This window comes from Falco punctatus (genome assembly GCF_963210335.1).
Source record: "Falco punctatus genome assembly, chromosome: 4".
Classification (NCBI taxonomy): Eukaryota; Metazoa; Chordata; class Aves; order Falconiformes; family Falconidae; genus Falco; species Falco punctatus.
Genome location: NC_137583.1, coordinates 39,224,446 through 39,248,763, shown reverse-complemented (window position 1 = coordinate 39,248,763; position 24,318 = coordinate 39,224,446). Strand labels below are relative to the sequence as shown.

Here is a 24,318-nt window from a genome sequence, read left to right as displayed (position 1 = left end):
TCAGCTGCTATTGTCCTCGTTGGAGAAGATGTGGTGGCTGGGGTAACCTGGTTCCCCACAGGCTGCAAAAACCAGACAAGTGGAAGCCAAGAAAATCTGCTGTGAAATGTCTGCCCTTCTCTGGAAAGGGAATTATAAGAATATGGTTTTAACTTTGGGCCAGCCCTTCAAGGGTCAGGCAGTTGGGCTAGGTGATTGTTGTAGGTCCCTTCCAACTGAGATATCCTATTTCATCTCACTTTGTAGAGCTTCAAGGGCAAGGAAAAACCCTTGAAAGCTTCCAGTTTCAGGATCAGAGTCATTAATAGCATGGGAGTCCCGGTGACTTGACGGGTTGCCTGGTGGCCCGGTAGGACTGAGGGGACCCGCGGGGAGGTGACGCGGGGCCGTGACCAAGCCTACATCCAGTATCCCCAGCGTTCGTGCTCAAGGATGCAGCGCTAATTTAAACACCCCCCTTTAATTAGCAGCTGGTATTTCGCGCCGCGCTCCCCGCCCGCGGCTGCCCGCGTGGCCCCGGGGCGGCCGCTCTGCGCGTGCGCGGCGCGCGGCGGTCACGCGGCGGCAGGCAGCCAATGGGGAGGCGCCTTGCTGCGCCGTGCCCGGGGAAAGGAAGTGCCCGCCGGTGTCCGCCGCGGCTGCCGGCCCCTCGCCCGCGCCCGCCGCACGGTATGTGCTGAGCTGCCCCGGCCGCCCGCGGCGCGCCCGCCGCCCCCCCGAGGTGAGCGGGAAGGTGGGACCGGGGGGGCCTCCGTGGCGGGGCGGGAGGCCGGGGTCGCAATGGGAACGCCGGTGCCCCGCTGCTAGGCCGCGCCGGGGCTCCCCGGGGCAGCGGGGCCGGGCCCCGCGGGGTGTGCTGCTGCCCGCGAGCCGGAGAGCCCCGTGGCGGCGGCCTCGGGCGGAGTGCGCCGGGCCGGTGCTGCCGGGCGGCGGGAGATTCCGTGCCGGGGTTGTTCGGGGCGCGCCGGCTGGAGCAACGCGGCTGTCTGGGCGAAACCGCGTGGCGTGGGGAGTTACACGAGAGACCCCGGACTGCAGCTGGGGGCCGTTTGCTGGCACCGCCCTGTGCCTGGCTGCAGGGGAGCCAAGAGAGGAGCCTGCTCCCTGCCTTCGGTAGAGCCGCGGGGGCCCTGCAGCTGAGCCTGCAGCTGTGCCTTCTCCTGCCGCGTCCCGGGGGGGCTCCGCCAGCAGCGCGGGGCTCTGTAGCATTAACTAGTGTCTCCGTTTCCTCTTCCTCCCGAGCAGAATTTCCCTTGGGAGGGCCGGGAGTATGTCGTGCGTTGCTAGATCTGGCTCTTCCCCTTGCACAGGAGCTGCTCTGGCTCTCCTGGCTGCTCTGTGTCTCCGGACAGCCTGGGTCACGGTTCACCAACTGCCCTGGCTGGCTCAAAGCTAACGCGTGCCGTGGCAGCTGAGCTTTTCTGTGCTTTGCCCTGCAGAGGTGGTGTGTCTGCCTGAACCAGCCTGTAGAGCTGTAGCAGAGAGAAAGCAATGGCTTAACTTCGTACCTAAGCAGGACACCAGTTTCTACAAGGTGTGTCTTGAGTTTTTTGATTGCAGCTGATCAAACTGAGCCTTAAATGTGGTCCCAAAGACTTTCTGGCACGGTGCTTCCTGCCAGGCGTGGTGGCAGCTGGCTTTGTCAGAAGTGTTTCAGCTGCCAGTGCCCAGGTCCTCAGGCTGTGCAGTGATGTGTTATACCTACACTATCTGTATGGTGAAAATAAGCATCTGCATTTTGGATACTGTCGAAGCTGCGTGCTGCGCCTGTCAGTGACCAGGGCCAGTATCCCTGCCACCGGGATGGCTGTGTGCGGTCCTGAACTAAAGCATGTGTCTTAGACAGTCATTCTTGATTATAGGCATCAAATTACTATCACCTCCAGTGGTAAGCTGTTTAAATGTTTAGTTATGTTTACTAGTAGAGTTGGAACTCTCTTAGCCTGCTTTGTATCTGTTGCAGCTTATCCCGTCTTTGTTATGCTACAGCATCTCCCAATATCAGCTAGCCCGTGCTGGGTGGCCATCATGAGCTCCTCTGAACCTTGGCCGCTCGTTGCAGCAATTCACTTTCGAGATCTGTATGAACGTGGCTGAGTGTCTGGCCTTTTATTGACAGATATATAGAGGCATTAAATAAATGTAACTAGCTCAGACCAAAAGCTTTCTAGATGCCTGTTTTTCCTTTTCTGTTCTGATAATTGACTGCACCTGAGCAGCAAACCAGTGTGTTCTCAGGGAACCTGCTGTGAGAGCATGGATTATTTTTTTTTTCCCCCTTCACAGTACTTAACACAAATTGGAAATGTTTGCCTTTCTCCAACTTGCATTCCTTTTTTATCTACCAACTTACACACTTTATCTACCATTTTATTGGCGTTTTGGCATTATGAGAGCTTTTTACAGCTGTGAACAGCTTTACATTTTACTGTCCAGGTAATCTGTGCCCTATCCCAAAGGATCATCAGGCAGTTTTATTGCATGTCTGTTCTTCTCTTCTTCCATCTAGTTGTTACGAATCTGCTGAATGGATTATAGCTGAACACTGTCTTCACTGTGGATTCATCCTAAATTTGCTTCCTTTCTTTTAATCTGCCATAGGATCTCCTTAGTTCAGTTTAGTTTCTTCAAAAGCCTTTATGGGGGACACTTCTGGTAGCTTTTTGGGAGTGCTAGCACATGGTGTTTTTTCAAAAATAATTTCTCTGTACAAATAAACTCTAGCAGATTTCTCGTAAGTGAAGTTCTTTTAAAAGAAGCTGCTGGCTCTCTCCCAACATGTTATAATTGGAGTGTGGACTCTTCATTTACAAGATAACGTTGAGGCAGCCTCACCCCCGTGAGAAGCAGTGATACTGGGTACTGCCTGCTACCAGGCTGAAGTAGATGGGGTTATCTTGCAGGTTAAAAAAAGTAGTTCTGTTATTTCTTGTAACCTGGTGCTTTAATTAGTCTTGATATGCCTGGTAGCAAGTAAAGAAACATACAGTAGTGTGTAAGCCTTGTTCTAATACATTGTTTTGTTCTCTGAAGTAGCTGCTGCTGTTCTTTCTCTCAGCTGGTTGCTTGATGTATTTAAAAGGTGACAACGTGTCTGAGTAATTGGCAAGTGCCTGTCCAGTGAATGCCCTCTTAAAACGTGTGGCATTCTTAATTTTTTTTTCCAAAACCAGAGTGGTATTAGCGTGTCTTTTGGTAGCTGGGCTGGCCTCAGATGTCATGAAGTGTTGTGGGAACTGCCGGTGGAATTCAGAAAATGGTCTTTTGTAGTCGGGAGCTCAAAGAGCCTTTAACAGAGTATGTGTATTTATTTTTGTTAATGAAGTCTGGTACTTCTTTCATGTTTGTTGTTACTTCTTTCCCAGTAAGGATGATCTTTATTTGCATGTGGGGGGGTGTTTTTCTTTGTGGAGGGTTTCTTTTGTGGGGAGTGTTATGAATATAGATGTTGGGCCAGTATAGTCTGATAAGTCAGTCAGTGAGTCAGTGCTGGTATCTTCGCCTGTTGGCTGATGTGAACTGGTCCTGCCACCCAAGAACCCATCCTCTCTCTTCCTGGCTATTTTCCACCTCTGTGCCCCCCACCCCAGCCACTCCCAGTGTAATTTATGGAGTGAGCAGGAGCAGGTGTAACTGTGGGTGCAAAGGCTGACTCTTGATGACAGCGCTGTTGTAAATACCTGAGGAATTACAGGTACAAATCTGGGGACTTCCTTGTGAGTGGTTTGCAGAGCTGATTCAGAAGTCCTCACGGCTCATCCTTCCTGCTCATCTCAGGCTGCTGGGCTGCAGGCAGCCTTTGGTAATGGGCAGGAATTCCCTTCGGGACTTGGCGCTGGTCGTGCTTTGTTTCTCTGTCTATAAGACACTTTGAAAGAAGCTGTTGGGCTAAGCTGGTGAGTGTAACATCAGAGAAAGTTCTGTCTTAGATGAGCTTTGTTTGAATATGTCTTCTACAAACCTTGAAAGTTAAGTGCTATCTAAAAGTGTTATTAGAGTAGGATCACTCCTGTCTTCCTGGGTTTTTTTTTGTTGGTGGTTTTTTTTTTTTTTAACCAGTCACAGCATGTCTGAGGGCTTCAGCGCAGGGTGTTGCAGAAAGACAGAGCTTCATGTCTCACACTGCTTCCCCCCACCCACGCTTTCCTCCTCGAAAAAAGGTAGGAATAGGAGCTGCTCAGTTTTCCAACATTAGCTTTTAATTGAGTTTTTAATTTCTCCTTTTCAGCTTATTACTGTGGATATAAGAGCAGGCATCTATGCCAGAATCTATTTTAAATGTTACTAGCTTAAAACAGTGGCAGTGTTTTTTTGAGTCGAACCTGGGTGTCTCATGCTGGAAACCACGAGTGAGAAAGAAAAGGAGCCATGATGAGTCAAGTTTTGTATTTGAGATCTCGGAGAGGTGCCAGTTAGGGAAGGACTGGACTTTTCAGGCTTTTTTTTTTTTTTTTTTTTTTTTTTTTTAAAGCATCTTGTTTGCAATAGCCTCTAGGAAGTTACTAGTGAGTGTCTCCTATAACAGTGTAGGTGGGGAGACTGGGTTTTATCGACAGCTGTGTGTTGCTGCTCAGTAATGAGGACAGTGTCGAGGAAATGGAGGCAGGCTTGAATTCCCCTCTCCCAGCGTTTGTACTACACCAGGCTGAATGTCTGGCTGGTTGGTTTTTTTTTAGGCACTACGTATATTTTCTGTGTAGCTGTTTATTCTGATTCAGAAATGGCAGTGGGCCTGCATGTGTGATGAGTTGTTTGGGGTTTTTTGTTTTGTTTTTCTGGAGGAACAGCTGCCTGTTGGAAACTTGCCGTGTTCAGTATTTGCAAGGTATTAGATCTCTCCTCTAGCAAGCTTCTTGTTGTAAATGTGCCTCCGTTATGACCCTTCGGTTTTAACTCCCCACAGTGCTACTGTCACAAAGCAGATTTTCTCTTCCGCGTCTTAACAAGAAAAGATTTAACGGCAAAACCCTCTTAGAGATTCTTGTTCACCATTCCCCAGAGGAATGGCTGTATCTGGGGCAGCAGGAAGCTGTGCCTTTTGCAGTATGCTTTAGAGCCACTTTTTTTTGGGTACCCACCCCTGTGAAATCTACGGCTTCAGTAATGTATGTAGAGCTGTAGGGTAAAAGAACAGCCCAGAAAGCAACTCGCATGCAAAACGTTAACATTCCTGCTGTTGGAAGGCTCACGAGTCAAACTCCAAGTGTGCAGAGGATCAGGGGTACAAGTATAAAAGGATTTCACTAACAGTAAGTGTTTTCATTTCAAGTAAATAACTGCTGCTTGCTGCACAGGTAGGGCTATGTTTTGCCTTTTCGTTTCTTAATACACTTTTGGGGTCTGTTTCAAATTCTGATCCTGATGGCAGGAGGCCAGAGTGTTATTTACTGTGATTCTGTGGTTTTGGCTTTCAGGCTTTTAGCCCTGTGATGTGCACACCTCGGTCTGGGCGTAATGGAGTATGTAGTGCAGAGCTGGGGACAAGGCAGAAATGTGTTTCTTGGAGTGATGTTTTCAGAATTTCAGAGCCGAGAAGAAATTGGCTGAGCAGTGTGGGGTGAGCCTGTGGGAGGAGGGTGGAATGCCAGGACGGGTTTTCCCAGGTTGTATGCGACAGTGCTGCTTTCCTGGCTGTCTTGAGTCCACCGTGCTCTGGCCAGGCTCTTGTAGATATTCCACATGAGGAAGGTTTAGTATCAAATTTACTTTCTTGGAATATTTGGTGTTACGTGGGATTTTGGTTTAGCAGGGTGATAAAGCAACGTGCTGAAATCACAGCAGAAGCACAATATGCAATTGCAGCGTGCAGCTGAATCCAAACCCAAATGTGATGCCCGTTACTGGTCTCTATATGCTCGACGTCATGGTGCTCAGCACCTGCAGTCACTGGGAAGGAGTATGCAGATTGAAGCTAGCTTAGGCCCTTTGCTTTCTTCAAAGTTTACTTTTATTAATTGTCCAGTTTTTATACTTTGGGCTCAGCCATGTATGTGTTTCCCCCCCCCCCCCCCCCCCCCCATGCTGGTCTGGTTAGCTCAGGAAGACATTCTTTGTTAATTGTCTCAGTGATGACCCACTGGTGCAGCTGTCTTACCTAAACCCAAGGTTACACTCCAGTCTCCCAGGTGTTGAGATAAATTTGGCTTTTTTTACAACACATTCTTCCCTAAGCTCACTGGGGTTTGCCTTCCTCTGCTGCAGGGGTGTGCTGGTCGGGCACACTGCCCTGGATGGATTTACTGGGGAAGAAAGTCCAGGCGCTGACAAACTCCTTTCTCCGGAGTGATGACCCTGAGAGAAGCTCATTAGTGCTCGGGATGTGCTTTGGAGGCAAATGGGATTGGCATAGCCAGGCTGGATGTGGCAGCCTAGGAGATGGTGCACGGGGGGGTGGCTGAGGAGGGCAGTTTTCTGCACAGAAGCAAGGTGGTACCAAAGGAGTTTTAAGTAAGGAGGAGCATGAAGTCTTGAGCCAGTGCATGTCCCTGAGTGACCTGGGGTCCACGAGGGGCTCTAAGGCTCAGCGCTTGTTATTCTGGATCAAAAGGTGTTATGGGCTATTGCGAAATGACGTAATCTAGCATCGGAGCCTGTTTCCAACCAAGTTATGACATTATTTTCAGACCAAGGCACAAAATCACTCGTTTTGTCCTAGATTTCTCATTGAGAGTCTTGCTCACTCCAAACGTCTGCTTCTGCTAATCTGGGGAATTAAGTGATGGCAGTTTTTGGCAGCACTCCTGTGGGATATGAAGAATGGTACAGGAATGGAAGTGAAACGATCACTGTTCTGCTCCTGGCTGTGAATGCCAAGTTCTGTCTGTTTGCATAATGTACTGGGAATGAGAAGACCCATATCTTCTGGAGTTTTTGTGTTGCTTGTCCCAAACGAACCTGCGTAGGATTCCTAGGAGGAGCAGGAGCACTACATGGCGTAAACAGAGTGTACCAAATAGCATATAGAGGTACACCTGTATGGCACATGTAGCGCGGCTGGCTGTGTTGCTGTAGGCAGTGTGTTTAACACCCCAGCTTTCCGGTTGTGCCTTTAGGTGCAGAGAAACTAGTCTGAGCCCAGGCAGGGAGATTTGCTCCTCACGGATGTTACGTGGGACTGCGGGCCTGAGCAACCTGATCTAAGCTGGATAAAACTCCGAAAGGTCCTTCCAACCTATTTTTTTTTTATTCTATGACCAGACTTGAAGTAGTATCTAGGAGGTATCAAGCAAAGTATTTAAATATGTTTTAAAATTTGGCTCCTATTGCTTTGATAATGTTGCCGTAAGTCCTCAAAGCACCTCTTTTGAGATTCTTAGTAATGAATTCATGATGTTTTCAAATCCAGTCAGAATTTTATTGCATTAAATTAAAATAGCTTGGGAACAGGGGCGTCTGTGTGGAATATTCCCTGTAAGACCAGTAACCTAAAAACATGGTAAGCTTAAAATGAAATGCAGCAGGGAGATCCTTGCTGCTTTGTTGGAATGAGACCTTTGGCTGGTTCAGTGTAAATCAAATCCCCAGTGCCAGATGGTGCAAGGTAGAGAGACTTAGAGCTGTGAAAACTCCTGCTGGTGCTCTTGAAGAGACGCTCCCCAGACAATAGCAGGGTTTGTGTCTGAGTACCGTGTTGTGCAGTCAAGGCTAACGTGTGCCTGTCCTGCATTTTGAGTAGCTCTTAAAATTCTGTCTGGGCTTTGTTTGATCCTGTTTATTTACAAGTGAGAGAGGGTGCCAGGTATCATTACTTTTTTTTTTTTTTTCTTGCTGAGTTTTGTCTTGAGATTTGAGGACTGTCCACGCAGAAGTCACAAACAAGGATCTGGTGGCAACACCGGAGCATCCCCTCTGGTGAGGGGGGAACCAGGCGTGAAGAAATCCAGCTCTGGCCCACTGTGCGTGCATGCAAATCTGCCAGAGAGTATCTGCTAGTCTGTGTTTGTGCCGAGCAGATGGTCTGCTTATGTAAAGTAAAATACAGCTACTGTGTGTATGTCCATCGCTGAAGTGCGGGGTGGAAACATGCAGCCGTAGGCCTCAGAGCTGACCACGGGAGGAAGGGCCAGCTCTCATACTGTCTTGTTCAGCACCGCTGCAGCTCCTCAGACCTGGCCCATGCATGGTATGTACTTGGTGGTTGTCTGGAGGAACTTAATCTTTTCCTTCTGTGGAACAGCAGCAGATAATCCCTAATAATCTAGTAGGAGCGTACTTGAAGAAAATGCTTTGAATTCCGGAAGGTGAAAATCTTCAGCCCAAGTAAATAAAGGTCTGCACCATCTAATGACGGAGGTGCCTGCAATACTGGGGTGATCGGCTGTGTGTCTTTTGGGACAGTGCTTCCTGAATCATAGGATCACTTTATAAAAATCCAATCGCCTGCCAGCGCTTGTTTTTCTTTATTCTTTTCTGCAGGTTTGCTTCTTTCTGTTCAGGATTAATTGATTTCAATTAGCATTTAAACTGGAAAGTAAAAGATTCTGATGAACTTCAGTCTAGCTTTGTTTCTGCAAGTGAAGAAGATTCTTTCACACTGTTTTTTTGTGTGAACACCGCATTTGAAGCAAATATACCCCTAATTGGAAGTAATATTTGGGTACAGTTCTAGTTAGTATTTGTTTAGCTTTAGTCTTAATTACCTTGCTTTTATTATGCCAGTAAATTCAGTGATATTTGTTGGTAGATGGTAAAATTTTTGTTTGGGATCCTCATGAGCTTATGTGGATGGAAGTTGAGGTCCAAATAAAGATTCATAAAACCAGCATCTTGTGATGGTTCATTGCTGACATCCAACTCATTTTTGCAGAATGCACGAGGCAGAAACAGTGTTAAAACACGTCTAATAGTGCTCAACAAGGGAAATCTTAACTTGCTGAACCACTTGACCAGGCTTTGGTAGATATGGAAGTACTCAAGGGAATTTTTCAAACACATTTAAGCAGCTGCCTGGCAAATTCTGCTAAGCATCGGGCTTTATTGTACATTTGAACACCCTGTTGGGGTAAGAGTGCTGATTCTGTGTGGCTGCCTCAGTTTTTCTAGAAATATGGTATTATGTAGATTTAAAAAAAAAATAAAATACAAAAGTTGTAAGAGGAAAAGGCTTCCTGCTCTGAGAAAAGCCCAAGTTGAGGTTTCTTAGCTGTGAAGCATCTCATCCAAGTAAAGAAACTGTCCATGTACCTGGTGGCTCACCTGAACTCAAACCAAGCCCTGCTCCTGCATGGTAGGACCTGGAAATACTGGTGGTAGAAATGTGTCGGTACCTGTACTTGGCTTACTGTGCTGTGGGAACACATCGCTTGGGCTGATGCTGGAAGATAAAGCCTCCTCCACCCTTTAGACAGAACTGTCAAATACCAGGTTTAGCCCATTAAAGCTAGAGCTTATTAATGCCAAAGACTTATGACATTATATTTAAATAGTATGTTTAGGCGTTATGACGTGCTTTAATTTAAAATCCTATGTTAACTTGGCTTGTTTAGTAACGTACTATTTATTTTCATTCCATTACTGCTAGATATTTGTAATGAGAACTTGACAGGTTCCTCTGCAGCTACCCAGTACACCTAAAGCCAAAACATTTTGCTAGATTTGTTTCAATAGAGCAAAGGAGAAGACTAGTGGAAATGCTCAAAACCTTTATACTTCCCTGTAATTTTTTTGAAATTAGTTTGTTGTGTGTTAATATCTGCAGTTTTTAGGTAGGAAAGGGATTTAAATGCTCAGTTTCTAATTCTACTCACTGCTAACTTTGGTATTTGGGAAAGGAGTGTCCTCGGAGATTTTTCAAATGTTTAACTGTGTGATCATACAGCATATGACGTTGGCTCATTTTATAATCCTCATAAGCGAGTGTTTCCCATTTTGACAAAAGGGTGAGGTCACTGTGCCCCAGTGGGCAGAGAGGCAGTGGATGACGTTAACCCTACTGCTCCCCGGGCTGCGGCCATTGCACAAACAAAAGGCTGCCACCTGAGAAAAAGATATTAAAAGAAGTAAGATAACTTCACGTTTTCAAAAATGGCCTGTGGACCTCCTTCAAATTAACTGCATGTGGCTGGAGCCTGTTTCGCTTCACAGCCGCCACCACTTGGGCTCAAAGGTCAGAACTTGGTGCTGGTGCTGTTGCATCAGTGAGTGGAGCTATGATACCTCTAAACCCCTAAAGGCACTTTTAACTTCTGTTGAGTCCTAAGGATGTATTTTACACTGATAGTTGGGGTTTTTTAATTGTTTCTTTATGCTTTCAAACATATCTTTTGTCCTCGAAACCCAAGTTGACTCTAAAAGCCTTGGTCTCATCACTGTGCTAGTTGAAGCTTTTGTCCAGGACTCTGGCTCTGCTAATTACAGCATGGCACAGGCTGTGCAGGGGGCAGGAGCTGGGTGTTCGCCCAGGTGTCTGTGGAGAGCCAGAGCCTGTCACCTGGGTATGGACAGAATTGACTTGCTTGGGATTTCTCTTCTCATGGTCATAGCAGCTGCTTACTGCAGCTCCTCCAGCAGCGGCAACGGCTGGCCAGGGAAGAGGCTGCTCTCCTAAAACCTTGTGGCAGGACACCATGCCCGGTGGGTGTCCTAAATGTTATTTAAAGGTGCAAGAGCATCCGGGTTGGGTCACATAATGTGAGGCGGGTGGAGCGAGTCCCTGCAAACACAACCAGTGCTGGGAAACGTCTGAATTTGAGGGGAAGGGAATTATCCTGTTCAACAAAACAGTCATGGATTACTTTTTTTTTCAAGGCTGGCTTCAGCTACAGGATAATACATAATGCTTGCCTAGCTCTTTGAGAATATAGTGTTAAATAAACATGAACTAATCCTCGCAAGAATGCATTCTGTGCTGGCTCTGCCTCTCCTGCAGCAGCTGCTGGCGAAGTCTGCTCCTAGGCCCCTGCCTTTTATATTTATTAGCAAAAATATGGCTCTATTGTGGTTGTTTCATTTCTCTCTGATTTATTAATGCTGAGAGTATTGACTGAGAAGGGGTGTTGCCTTACAGGAGCAGCAAAACTTCTCAAGAAAAATTAAATGTTTGCGAAAGAGCACTGCTGTTGTAAACCTGAGTGCCGCTTAATGCCCACTAACGGAGTGATGTATCGGGGACTGGAGCTTCACCATGGCCAAAGAAGCTCCAGCCGTGTATGTCCACGGGCTCCTCACTCCTTTTTTTTTTTTTTTTTTTTTTTTTTTTTAATTCCCCTCCTGAAGCCTATCTTCTGCTACCCCAGCTTTTGCCAAGCAGTTCTGTCCTACGGGCAATTTTGCCCTCACTTCATGACCTTGTGGTGGGTCACTGCTCTGAAATGGCTCAGCAGAGGGTGCGGCGAGGGTGGGACTGGGGTCCGCACCACTGTGCGTATCGGCTACCCCAGCCAGCAGCAGTGGGGATGGGGTCAGCCCCAGCAAGTGAGCGTGTGCCCGTCCTTAGAGCCCTGTGGGGTAAGGCTGAGGCGTGTTAAAAGGTCCCCAGGGGCTGGTGGTGGAAAGTGTGCTTGCTGCTGCGGCAGGGTACGGAGTCGAAGGCTAGCCTCGGAGGGCTTGAGCCAATTCTAGGGGTGTAAAATTGGTTTTAAAAGCAGCAAGGAGTACTGGTTTTGTGGGTTGTCTAGGTGCTGAAGTTGTTTTGAAGCTGGCATCTGGACTGATTGTGAAAACTGTAGGCTGCTGGGTAAATGTGCGGTCACCGTCCTAGAACGGGCTGTGGAATAGCTGTGATTCTTCTTAAGGGCTTCTTTGGAGTACAAGTGATTCATATCAGTATACTGATCCCTTCAGATGCCCTTCTCGGGGAAATACATAGGACCAATCACTTGGGAAGAAGGCTGTCTCTGGGAAGGGTCCCTTGCTTGGAGAACCCCACCCCATTTCATCTTTTTCACAAGCTGTAGGAGAACATTCTTGGGCTTCTGCTCTATTAAAAGCATTTTGCCGTTCTTTCTGCCTGCATGGGAGAAGGGCTGGCAAAGGTTTCGCTAGAGAGTAGTGGACCTTAATTATATCCTTTCTCCTGTTAATACATCACGTGTTTGATGTTTCCAGGTTGCATGTAAACCAGTGGCAGGGTCCCTCCTTCCTCCTGGGAGCTCTGGGCTGATGCGGTGTAGGGGCATTATGGTTCGGTCTGGGAGGACGGAGGGGTGGGAGCTCACGCTGCTCTAGCTAGTGCGAAGGAGTCGTGCCACATGTGGTGTAGGGAGAGTGCCAGATTCGGGGGTGAACACTGTTCTCATTAGCAGCACTAATTACCTTTCAGCACTGATGTTGGGTTCCAAGGATCCCAACATCTGGGGACTCTCTGCTCTCTGAATGTCACCACGTTGTGCTAACTGGGAGTTGTGCTCTTCCAGTTCAGCCAGGGGAACTGCAGGAAAAAGCTGGCTTATGTACCTTCAAATAGAAATTTGGGGATGGAATGTGGATATTATGGCTTAAACTGTTTTGGTTTTTGGGTTTTTTTTCCAAGAATACAGTGGAAGGGGGTGTTTCCAAATTTTTAGGAGAACGATCACGCCCAGTTGTGTGCTGTCAAAACATGTCAAACTGGGATTGCTACTCTACCTACTCCTTTTGTGCGTCTTTGCCAGTTACAAGTGTATTACAGAGATGATGTGATTTTTGCACTGAAACTGCTGAAATGGCATATCCAGTCCAGTGCAGAGTGCGTTTCCATCTGTTCCTTCTTGAGCCTCTGAGCTTCCAAGCAAGAGCGCTGGAGAGCTGAGCATCCCTTTCAACAGGAGGGCACACAAAAGCACTGCTGCGTGCAGTGTTTTCCTTACAACTTGGCATTTTGAAACCAAGATTTGAAACTTAAAATTGTGGGAAAAAAAAGTAGAAACAAGAAGAAATTACTCTTTTAAATTAAGGGTGGTGGGGTTTGGTGTGTTTTTTGTTTCCATCCTGGTCTGGTTCTTTGACCTTGGACTAGGAGGGCTGGAGTGAGAGAGGCAAAGCTGGGGATGGAGAGCTGCAGGTGGTCGGTGAAAGGGAACGGATTCCTGCAGCTGCCCTGGCTCTGCCTGCCTTGTTCGCTCCCTGCGTGCAGCGGCTCGCCTGGGGCTTTGTCCAGCCGGCAGCCTGTTCTCAGGGTCTGTTCTTCTTTCGTGTGCCTGTGCTACAAATGCTTTTACAACCACTTTAGTTATTGCTTGCTGCTTGCCCTCTGGTACCTTCTCAAAATAGGCTGAAGACTTTGGAGTAGGTGTCCTGTACGTGGTTAGCAGGACTGGGGTAGCGCTATGGTGAAAGAAAAGGGTGTCCTGGGATTTCTGTATCTGAACGCTCTCTGCTGGGCTGAAAAGCCAGCCCTCGTGGAATTGTAGCATGTAGGAATGAGGGGAAATAAAACTAGATCTCATTTCACCAGCGTAAGTTAAACAAAATTAACACTTTAAAGAATTTGAGTCCTCTGCATACATACTCACTGGAGATGACGGGATTGTGTCAGAGAACTTTATAACTGTTCTTCTAGCAGCGCTTCCTTTTTAAGCTGTTTGTTCAGTTTTTGTCTTAGCGAAGTGTTGGTCCTGCACAGACATTTGAAGAGCTCCATGCATCATAAGGTACACTTGGCACATTGCTGTCTTACTTAATGCAGTATGCGGAGCACCTGGTTGGTGCCACATGCTACTTTACACGGAACATCACCGGGCTGCGCTCGCGGGGAGCGGGGCCGGTACAGATGCAGGGCTGGGGAGCGGTGTCAGGTGAGAAGTGAGCTGTGCTTATCCTGTGGGCAACAGGGCTTCCATTTGCTTCTCAGGTTAATGCTGCCGTGTTTTGCTTTGTCTCTCTTAAAGTCATTCTGCTAGGAAAACCAGCTTTATGGGTACTGGGGACCTTCTGCTGCCTTTGCGCAGATGCCTGGCTGCAGCTGAGGGTCAGAATCTGCTTCATTGGTTTTAATGTGATTTTCTTTTCTTGTAGGCGTGAATGACAGAGGAGGTGCCCCCGACTGCACTTACGGATGTAAACCTGCGTCTTCTCTGCCACGATGACATAGACACAGTGAAACAGCTCTGTGGCGACTGGTTCCCAATAGAGTACGTTACAGGCTTGGGGTGTGAGGTGGGGGGGATCTAGAAACAAATGGTGCGGACCTGCATCGATCCAGTTCAGAGCTGACACCAAAGGCCCTGCAGGCACCTGGACTGTTGCTAAGATGGCAGCAGGTTCTGAATCTTTTATGTGCTGTGGTGGAGTTCCTGTTAACAGCCCTTTGCTGCCTGTCCTGCAGGGTCCTAAAGTCATCAGAAAGTTCTGTATGCGGATTTTGGCAGAAAAATGGGCTTTGTGATGAAGGGAGTGGACCAAGCTTCTTGGGAAAGACTGTGTATGAGATGGGGAAAGGAGCACACCTCCAGGAAAAAGGACAGCACCCCTGTGCTTGCGAAGGAAAGTTGTGTTCTGGAGTGTGTGCCGAGGCAGCACCTTCAGAGCTGAGCCAAACTGACATGGAGCAACTGTTCCCAAGAGACTGTCTTTCTGAATGTCCCGGGGGAGACTGAACAGTGCTCGGGGTCACTGTTGCTTGCAAAGATCGGGCTTAAAGCTGATCTCAGTCTGTCCCAAGTCAGTTCTCCAGGCCCCCATTTGGTAAATGCTTTTGCCTGCACAAGCATGGGAACGAGGAGCTTTTCTGGGGGACAGCGATAGCTTTGTGGCTTAAAGCATCCAGGGAAAATACGGCTGTAGACTTCAAGGGTTTTTTTCTTTAGCTTTGTGGAAGTTCATGGAGGATTTTAGCAGATTATAATTAAGATTGCATAAAATGTAACAAACCAGCAAAAGCATTCATAGTATTTTGAACTTGTAGATTTCTTTTAAACACAAGGCGTGCTGAGCTCTCACTTTGAAATAAATCAGTGTACGCTAGTTTCCCTTTAGTAGCTGCAGGAGGAGGAGAGCTGGAGGCTGATGATGTGATTTTTTTTGTACCAGTATGCAGTATTTTTTTCACATGTGTATCAAATTAATGAGATCCTTATGCTTTTAGATGAGGGCAGATGGATCTTGCATTTAAAAATAACTTGCTAAAGATGGAAGTGAAAGCTCTGGGCAATGAACATAAAATGAAAATGTGGTTGTCTTAGCAAGGCAGGAGGCCATTACATGAACAGCCTGCATTGCTGCTTAGATGCAGTTGAAAGAAACCATGCTACCAAATGGGGTACAGCAGCTGTTTGATGTTCACTGGTACCATGCAACTGTTAAGATAGAAAAAGTGAATAACTTCTTAACTGAGATTTCATGGAATAAGCTAAATTAATAGTATAGAAAGAGCTCTGCGCTGACATATGGCTGAGCTACTTGGCTGTATGTCCTTGCAGAAGACAGCCCTTTCGGCAGGACGGCTTCCCTCCCTTAGTCTTGTGTAAAATACATCAGCCTGTAGTTCCAGTGACTGGCATTTAAAGGTGCTGCTCAACTGGAAATGGGCAGCAACATCTCAGCATAGTGTTGGCTGAGGTGCTGCCTGTTCCCATGGGTTTGCACCCCCAAACATTCCTGGTTTTTCTTCCTTCCCAGGTACCCTGACTCATGGTACCGAGATATCACTTCCAACAAGAAGTTCTTTTCCCTGGCAGCCACATATAGAGGCTCCATCGTGGGAATGATAGTGGCAGAGATCAAGAGCAGAACAAAGGTGCATAAAGAGGTACGCTACTAAACTGTGCTTCATTGTGAGATAGTACACCTCTTGCCATGGTTAACTGGGATGGAGCATGCCTGGGTTGGTTTTTTTTCCCCCTCCTCTATCGAGACACTTACAGGAGTGATCCTGAGTTAACCTGAGAAACCAAGAGCATGCTGGTTTCCAGCTAAGGGAGCATGCCTGGTGGGATGTGTCTGAACACCTGGGCTGCAGAGCAGCCTGGTACCCCACAGAGTCTGCCCCGGCTGTGAGCATGATGGGAAGCTTACTGCCCAGCGTGCTGTTCCCTCTTGTGAGAGATCAGGTCACGAAGGCTAACGGCAGCAAGCCGTTTAACTGTTGCCTGGCTGTTTTCAGTCTGCCTGCTCATTCTGGTGACTGAGGTATGTGCAGCTGTGGGAGAACAAACCTCTTCCTTTCTTACGTAAGGGTTGAACTTCCTTAGCTGTACTGGGTGAGTCACTCCTGTGACGTACTGCAGAAAGTCCTGCATTTACACAGTCACTGTCCTGAACACGAAGCAGAGGTAACCAGTCTACACAAAGCTCAGGCTTCAGGGATAACAGACCTCGGAGGCCAGGAGAGACCACGCAGAACAGCAGAGAGGTGAAGAAGAGATGGTCACTGAAGACAGTATAGGAAAAGACCACTGGGTTAGTGTAGGGGAAACAGTATGGGAAAGTGGATTTAAAAAAAACCTGCGATGCAGGTGGTGTATAACTTCTACAGGGCAATCAGTGTTATAATTAAACAATAATCTTAACATATAGGAACCCAGAGCATTGAGTGGTCTCTTCACTTTAGCTATCTGGCTTCACCTCAAACCTAGTCCAAGTCAGAAACTGCATCTTCAGCAACTCTAACAAAAGGCTCTTGTTCTGGCCAAGCTGAAAGCCAGGGGCTTTCAGACACTGCTCCAGGCAGTTGGGCTTGTAGAACATGCTCCTTGTCCTCTTCAGCAGTACGGAGGTCTCCAGCTGACATGGAGCTCAGGTGGAGCATGCAGGCAATAAGGACTGTTGCTGGATTAATTTAGACACTGATGAGTAACTCCGGAATTGGCACTTTGAATCCTTCCTGGTAAAGAATGCAGTATATTCTGTCCCTAAGTCCGCCAATAATGTATATAGTAAGGAAACGTCATGATTTGTGTTCTGTGTCTGGGAAGATGATATTAAAGTAGGAATAAGCCCTAAAAGACCATACCTGGATTTTTTTTAACTACCCACATCCTTTGCAGAAGCTTCAGCTAAGACTGTTCAGTGAAGAAAAGTTTTCTGCTGTAGCTTTGTTTTCAGATGTTCCAGTACAGGATTCTGGCTTTCTCCTGTGACCCCCACGTATCCTCCTAAATAACTTGTCATATCTCTACTCAGGATGGAGACATCCTAGCTTCCAATTTTCCTGTGGACACTCAAGTTGCTTACATCCTAAGTCTTGGAGTGGTGAAGGAGTTCAGAAAACATGGAATAGGTAAGGTGCTGCTGAGTGACAACTCTGTTGCTGTCGTTTGCCACGTATGGCTAGCGGGCATGACTGAAGGAGCTCCACCATTTCACCTTTTGAGATAAGCTTGTTGGTGATTTGTATGAGCAATTGGGAAGGCGATGCACTTGCATCCCCTTCTTGGTGTTAGTGCAGGTGCACTGACCTATCTTTATTGGTGTAGGCACAACTCAATGTGCAGGTATTTCCAAAGAGCACGAGGCTTTGTCCATCTTGTTCCCAGGAGACAGCTGAGCACACAAAAAACTTGCACTCCTGCTGCTGAGACTGACTGAAAGTGCTAGGACTTCACTCTGGAGCAGGGTTTGAAACAATTTTATTTCATGGGCATCAGAAGCCTGGTCCCCGAGGCAGAAAATACAGCTGCTTTTAACCTTTCGACTTCAACAGACAGAACAAACATTTAGAAAAAGACAAAGGGAACTGGAAAAAGTGTGTAACTTGGACCTGATTAAATCTGTCAAATGCGTGTAAAAGTCAGCACGAATGCCTGCTGCAACACGCAGCAATTCTGCAGCCATTTGAAAATTCTGCAGTCAGAAGGGTTTACCTCTGTTTAGAGCAGGATGTGTTTTGTCATCAAGTGCCCTTGTGGTGTAATTTCAAGAATGATCTGTATCTTTGGTCTGCAAAAGGAAACAGGCCAGGTTTGGCAGCGTGACCCAGTGTTGCCCACCTGGAGTCTCTTCACTGGAGATACATACAAAAAAAAATAAAAAAAAAAATATATAGCTCATTTTCCAGTCCTCCCTTCTCTGCCAGTCATGTTTAGAAAGGTACAGGCTGGTGGGATACATAAATGACCAGAAGAGTCGTCAGTGACAGCCCTGTATTTAAAGCTTGCATTGAAATGCTACTGGAGATAGATATTTCTATACAGAGAAGAAAATACTAGCACAGAATAATGGTCACAGGAGGTTGTAAAGGGGTCTTCTGTTCTGTGAAATTGTGGTGGTGGTGAGTATCCTTTCGGTTTCCAAATCCTAATGATCTTTTTAACAGCTCCATCTTGCTGGAATTTTCTCCTTTCAGTATCAATATTTCCTGTATCCATTACATCTGTACAGCATGTTGCTGTGCACTCTCAAAAACTCTGGACTCGTACCTGTAGCAGAACAACCTAGAGAAGCTGCTGCATGCTGCTGCTTTTTCAGAGACCTTTCTCTTGAGAGTTTTTCTGCTTGTCTTTGAAGCGGAAGTCTTTCATGCAGGAGGCTTTTCACCCCAGGTGTACTTCTAAGCGCTAAAGCCCTGATTTTTCTCTGGCAGACATTAAAAGGCTTTGGTTTTCAGTTCTCTGTTATTCTTAAACCAGAGGGCACTAGGATTTCTGTGAGATAGAAGAGTGGAACATCTCGTAACAAAATTAAACCACTCTCCTGTTGATGTCTCTCGTTGTCTTTTTGTTCTTGGCTGATATAAATTCTCACCCAGTATCAAGTGACAATGAAGTCAGTGCTGTTGACTTCTGCTCTGAAATCCTGTGGGTCCTGCTGAAAGTCTTACCTGCCCTGGGGATTGTGAAATAGCAGCACGGATCTCATCTGTGTGTTTGTGTTAGCCAAGCTACTTCTTTAGCCTGTTGGTACCACACCTGGTGGAAGAAGTTGTCCTGCAGGTTCTGCTGGGTTCTACTCTGCCAGGTAGAGTTGGTTTGGATGAACCCCCAGCCTTTGTCTTTTGGGGCTGGAGTATCCTCTGTGCCCTTCTCTGGTTTCTCCTGCTGACTAGTAGCTGCAGCAAATCCAGGTTGAATAAGACTATACCTCAGCTGTCCTCCTTAGAAGGAATCTTAAAATCCTACCAGTCTTCAGAGCTTAATTTCAGTTCAGCAGACACAATACAATAGTCTGCTTGTGAAGTCCTGTTTTGACACTCTGCTTGTTCTAAATGGCTTTAAAATAAAGAAATGTGGTGGGACTGATACCACTGAAAATGACTCGCTGACCTTCCCAAACATTAGAGCTGCTTCGCTGGGTGGCTTTGGGCATTACTGTCAGATTCCTGTTATCTGGCTCATCTTTATGGTTATTGAATCAGAAGTTTGTATCTTTATAAAATCTGCTTTGTGAAGAATAGAATCTGCTTTTGCTCATAGGTGAGATGAGATTTGTATTAAACCCCTGTACAGTGGTCCTGTTAAATTCATCAAGAGGGTCAGTGAGAACTGGGTGGGATCTGGGGTTTTCAAGCGTGTGCAGCACTTGCTGCTTAGACACTGGGTGCAGGAGATCTCGGCTGGGCCCTACGAACCCTAAGATGGCAGCTGCACTGCGTGATCCTGCTGCTTTTTCCTTCAACAGGTTCGCTCTTGCTTGAAAGTTTAAAAGACCACATATCAACGACTGCCCAGGATCACTGCAAAGCCATCTACCTGCACGTCCTCACCACTAACAACACAGCAATAAACTTCTATGAAAACAGAGACTTTAAACAGCACCACTATCTTCCCTATTATTATTCCATCAGAGGGGTCCTCAAAGATGGCTTTACCTATGTCCTGTACATCAATGGCGGGCATCCACCCTGGACAATCTTATATCCTTTACTTTCAGTCTGGTTAGCCAGCAGAGCACGCCCAGCAGGCATCACACCGTGTTTTGGGTTAACAGCAGCAATCCAGCAAAGTGTAAACTGGCGAGGTGTGGGGATGGATGCCTGCCTGGATGAGAGTTTAACCTGAAGCTGGAAGAAAGGTGATGTTAGAGGGGTTTGACGGTGACCCGTTCGTCCCCTGACTCCTCTGGGAACAGTTCAGGGAGGCAGTGTCAGACAGTACATTGAATTTTAAGTTGGAGCAAGCTTGATGCCAGTGATAGCAAATGCTGGTGTTAAGCCAAAGTGCTAGGCGTGCTTTGGCTTGTGGGGTGCAGGATTTGGCCAGGACCATGGCAGAAAAGCCCTTGGGCTTCCTGTGACCTAGGATCCCCTGTGACCCTGGCCTGGCCTGGATCTCAGCAGGCTGCTCTCAACCTGACTTTTGGAGTTTTTTTCAGGTCACTGGATCATGGAGAAGAAACTTGATCTTTCCTGGGGGGTAGCTCAGTCAGTCCAAACCTCTCCAGGCAGGTGGATGGATTGCTGTGCCCACAGGAACTTGCTGTGGAGTGCGAAGGGAACTGGCAGCTTAGAGGAGGTATTTCCCACACTCGCTGGAGCCAGCATTCCCAAACTGCTGTCTTTTACAGTGCAAAGCAGACCTGCTTTTGATAGAAAAGAGCAGGCAATTAATAAAAGGAGCAGGTCTGCCTAATGGAGCAGAGCAGCTTTCGCTGTGTCATGGGGTCTCTAGGGAGTATTTTAAGTTATTTCTTAAGTTACGGTGTAAATGTTGCTGTCCTTAACTGATGGCTACTGACTACCTACAGCACATTGGATCAACGCTAGCCAGCCTGAGCCCGTGTTCAATTCCCCAGAGGATATATCGACAAGCCCAGAGCCTTCTCTGCAGCCTTCTGCCCTGGTCTGGCATTTCCGCCAAGAGCGGCATTGAATATAGCCGGACGATGTGACTGGATCAGAAGATGTACAAAAAGCAAAGGTTGGTACCTGGGAGAAAGCTCCCTTCTCTGCCCGAGGCTGGCAGCGACGCCCCAGGGCCGCTTTCCTGGGGCAGCTGAGAGCATCCTCGAGCGAGGGCTGCCGAAGCTGCCGCTCTGCTGCTGTGCGAGCTGCCGTGCAGGGTGTCTGGGGCATCGCTGTGCACCAGTCTGCAGCTGGCGGCCAAACTCCTACTGGTTTCATTTGAAGGGAATTTGAACTCTGATGCTGTTTAATTGAGGCCAGAGCCTGACAGCAGATGGAACCTGTCCCTGCTGTCTCTCTCCTTTTCCCAGCTATTGGACCAGCTTGCAAGGCCCAGAGTGACTGAGTCCTCGCTCTTTCCCCAGCTCGGTCACTGGTAGCCCATTTGCCACCAGGTGCATTGCACATCTCTGAAAACAAGGTCTTCGGGGCGGTGGCTCCCCAGTACGCTTGAAGGGACCTGTAACACCTGGCTTCCCTAAGCCAGCCACCCTCTTTTTTTTCCATAGGATTGTTCTTCCTTTCATCTCCTGAACCATCCGGCTCTGCACTGATTCCAGTGATGACGGCTCTTGGTCAGTGACCCAGCCCCTGGATGGGACTCCTTGTTCCACAGGTCACCCGAGATTTGGCAGACTTCCCACTTGTCGGGCTGCAGCCCTGACTTACCCCCGTGGCCCGGAGCCTGAGCGCTGCCCAGGCAGGCCTGGCTCGTGCGAGGTGTCTGGGCTGTGCCGTAGCTGAGGGCCCTTTGCATCACCGGTCTGTGTGCATGTTGCACTGTCCCCGCCACTTCCCTTGCCTCTGGTTTGCTCCCATTTCTATACGTGGTGTAGAGGGGCTCGGCTGCCGCTTCCGCACCATGGCTACAGAAAGCGGCGTGAATGAGGTTAACGAGTCTGCGCTGGCCAGCCGGGTCAGCGAGCCCTAAGAGCCCTGGCAGGCCGCTGCTGGCAGAACGTACAGTCGTGCCCTTGTTGCGGGGAAGGGAGGAGCTGGGCGAGGGGAAGCGGAGCGAGGATCATGTCTGGGTCCTGCCAAGTCAGCTGCTTCCTGCGGGTAACTTCCAGGGAGGGCAACTGCCTCGCATGAGAAAGCACCCAGCCCCGCTAGCTGTCTGGAGTGACTTAAACAGAAGCATCTAATTCAGGATGCATCAAGTAGAAGGCAGGGAATGAAATTGCTATTTCATAGTGAAATATATATATATATAATACTGTATAGATCTTTCTGCCTTTGTCCAAGTTGGAATGTGGCAGGGCAGGGGAGCTGCGGGTGTAGAGCCACTGCTGCAGCCAGAGCCCTTCCCCTCCGCTGCATGCACCCTCCCTCGGCACCGGGGCTGGACTCTTGCAGGATCTTTAGGGATGAGATCTGTGTACAGATCACGACAGCTTTTCCTTGCTGAAGAAAAGCCCCCCAGCTGCTCAGCGGTGTGCTTCAGGCCGTAGCCCAGGCACCCCCGGGGCTGTGCCAGCGGGCAGTGTCCCCACAGCTGCGCAGCCGTGCCCTGGCTGCAGGACCCCGCGGTGACCGGGCACGGTTATGTCCTGCCTGCGCAGAGGCCCCGATGTGCCCGTGTGCTGCAGCCAGGCCGGGGACCCTTCTGCGCCTTGGAGCGAGGTCGGGTGAGTGCTTTGCTCTGAAGTTGGGAGTCTCTGCAGCTCCCCCAGCCCGAGCACGTGTCGGAGGTGCAGGTGTTCTGTGCCCTGCCGGGTTCCCCTGGCAAAGCCCCTTCCCCTGCTCAGCGCCATGTTCCTTGTTCCCCTTATTTTGAAACTGGGCCCTGAGCAAAGGAGGCCTGAGCCAGAGCGGGTGCATCGCCTCCACGCGCAGGCAGCGCCGGCCCTGGCAGCGGGCACGGGCAGGGCCTGAGGCTGACACAACACACGTCAGGCTTAGAAGGGAGAGAAGGCGCGTTAAGGTCTTGCAGTCACGTCAGTGTGTGTAACCCCTGAGGTGGGAGTTCATTAGTAAAAGGGTGCAGGAGGTGAGCTTGCTGGTTCCCGAGAAGGGTGGCTGGGACTAGCTGTGCCCTCTGCCGCCGCGGCACTGGCGCAGTGTGCTGCCGCTCAGCTCAGCGGTGGCTGTGGCGCAGCAAGCCTCAGTGAGCGCCGCTTCCCCCACGGCCGGACGCCGGGAGCCGGGGTGGCACGTACCCTGTTCTGGTGCTCTGCTGGGAGGTGCTGGTCCCTCTCCGGGGATTCAGAGGTCTGGCTCAGTGGCTGTTTGACACCAGGTAAAAAGGTGTCTCCCTGAGGATGGTCCATCCTTGGGGACCTTCAAGCCCAAGGAAGCCAGGGCTGACCGCCGCGCGGCCCTCGTTGCGAGGCTGCTGGAGCAGAACGCTCCGGAGGCTCCTTCCAGCCCACAGGTCTCTGGTTCCCGGTCAGTTTAGACGCGCAAGTGGTGCTGTGCTGGGTGCCAGGCTGCGGCCCCCGCCCTGCGTGCAGCAGTCGAGTTCAGGCTGGAGGGACGGGGTTTTGTGGCAGAGGAAGGGCAGTGGGGCAGGCAGCTGCACGCCGAGCTGGGGCTGAAGCTCACAGATCAGCTGAGGCGCCGCTCGGCATTTAGCTGGGCCGCAGGGTGGGAGAGGAGCTGCTCAGTTGGTGGGTTCGCAGCCCACTGCCCCCAGAGCTCACCTCTGCAGGGCTGCGCGCTCCTGCCTGCAAGCAGCGTGGGCAGACGAGCAGTGCGGCCGAGGGCTTGGCTGAGCAGCCGTGTCCCACCGCCGGGAGCCCCGGGCACCCTGTGCCTCCCCCCAGTACCACGGAGCTGGCTGGGCCCTTCGGCCGGGCTCCGGCTGCCACCCCTCACCGTGGGGGCTCAGCTGCCTCCAGCGGGTGCCCTGGCCGTGCTCCTCTGCCCAACCTCATGCCAAGCAGCTCTGCCTGCGTGTGTTGCTGAGGTGCTGGCTGCGAGGCTTCAGCTGTCCCTGTTGTCCCCGGTGCCCCTCTCGCAGCTCAGCTGGCAGGGGAGGTGGGGCAGGGGCTACTGCAGCCCCTCCTAGCCACAGCGCTTTCATGGGGGAGACCTGCAGCCCCCTTCCAGCCTCATTTGTGTTACCACTCTTTGGTTTTGGGTGTGGGTTTTTTTTTTTTTTTTGCTTAACCACATTTTATTTAAACACATCTATTGGTTTGCATGAGTTTCTTTAGGAACTCAAGCCCCTGGTTTTCCTCAGCACTTGCTTTCTCTGGACCAGAATGAATCTCTTTCTCTGCTAATTGCCTGGGACTGACGTTCCCCCAGCTTTCCCTCCTGCCCATTACACAACCCAACTCCGCTGCTGCAGAACTTGAGCACATCCTGAGGGAAGCTGTGACTGGTCTGTGTCCTTCTGCCACCCTGTCCTCCGAGGCATCGGCCACATCCCCACCTCGTAGCCCCTTATTTATTGAGGAGCGTGCTGTCACCGCCAGCCTCTCTAAATGTCTTCAATTAAACCAAACCTCTTTTCCGAGTCGTTTGTCCCTCTGTGCGGGAGCCTGCCTCAGCGGCTGCTCAGGCACCTTCACCTGGCCTTGTGCTCTGCCACTACACAGGGTGAGCAGGGTGACCAATGCTGGGTGACCGCAGGGCCAGGCCAAAGGCGGGAGCAGGGGGAGCAGCTCCTCCAGCGCAGA

The 24,318-nt window shown here is 49.2% G+C and overlaps 1 protein-coding gene across 3 annotated transcripts; it reads left to right on the top strand.

Annotated features, from left to right (window-relative positions):
• Positions 1-566: 566 nt before the first annotated feature.
• On the top strand, positions 567-24,155 carry NAA60 (N-alpha-acetyltransferase 60, NatF catalytic subunit). Of its 3 annotated transcripts, XM_080384674.1 has the most exons (7): positions 567-721; positions 13,933-14,048; positions 15,535-15,664; positions 17,038-17,134; positions 19,471-19,721; positions 20,536-20,708; positions 21,202-24,155. In XM_080384674.1, the coding sequence occupies exons 2-6, from the start codon at positions 13,939-13,941 to the stop codon at positions 20,677-20,679; spliced, it is 732 nt and encodes a 243-aa protein (XP_080240800.1). In that variant the 5' UTR covers positions 567-721; positions 13,933-13,938; the 3' UTR covers positions 20,680-20,708; positions 21,202-24,155. The 3 variants fall into 3 exon arrangements, with proteins under 3 accessions (XP_080240800.1, XP_080240799.1, XP_080240798.1); XM_080384673.1 differs by lacking the exons at positions 20,536-20,708; positions 21,202-24,155 and having other exon boundaries at positions 649-669; positions 19,471-20,498; XM_080384672.1 differs by lacking the exons at positions 567-721; positions 20,536-20,708; positions 21,202-24,155 and adding an exon at positions 787-5,249 and having other exon boundaries at positions 19,471-20,498.
• Positions 24,156-24,318: the final 163 nt, after the last annotated feature.

Bases quoted from the DNA above. Each gene is read 5' to 3' on its own strand.
- NAA60 (XM_080384674.1), top strand. From the start codon at position 13,939: ATGACAGAGGAGGTGCCCCCGACTGCACTTACGGATGTAAACCTGCGT. The intron at 14,049-15,534 runs GTACGTTACAGG...CTTCCTTCCCAG, and splicing joins GGCGACTGGTTCCCAATAGA to GTACCCTGACTCATGGTACC. The intron at 17,135-19,470 runs GTAAGGTGCTGC...TTCCTTCAACAG, and splicing joins GTTCAGAAAACATGGAATAG to GTTCGCTCTTGCTTGAAAGT.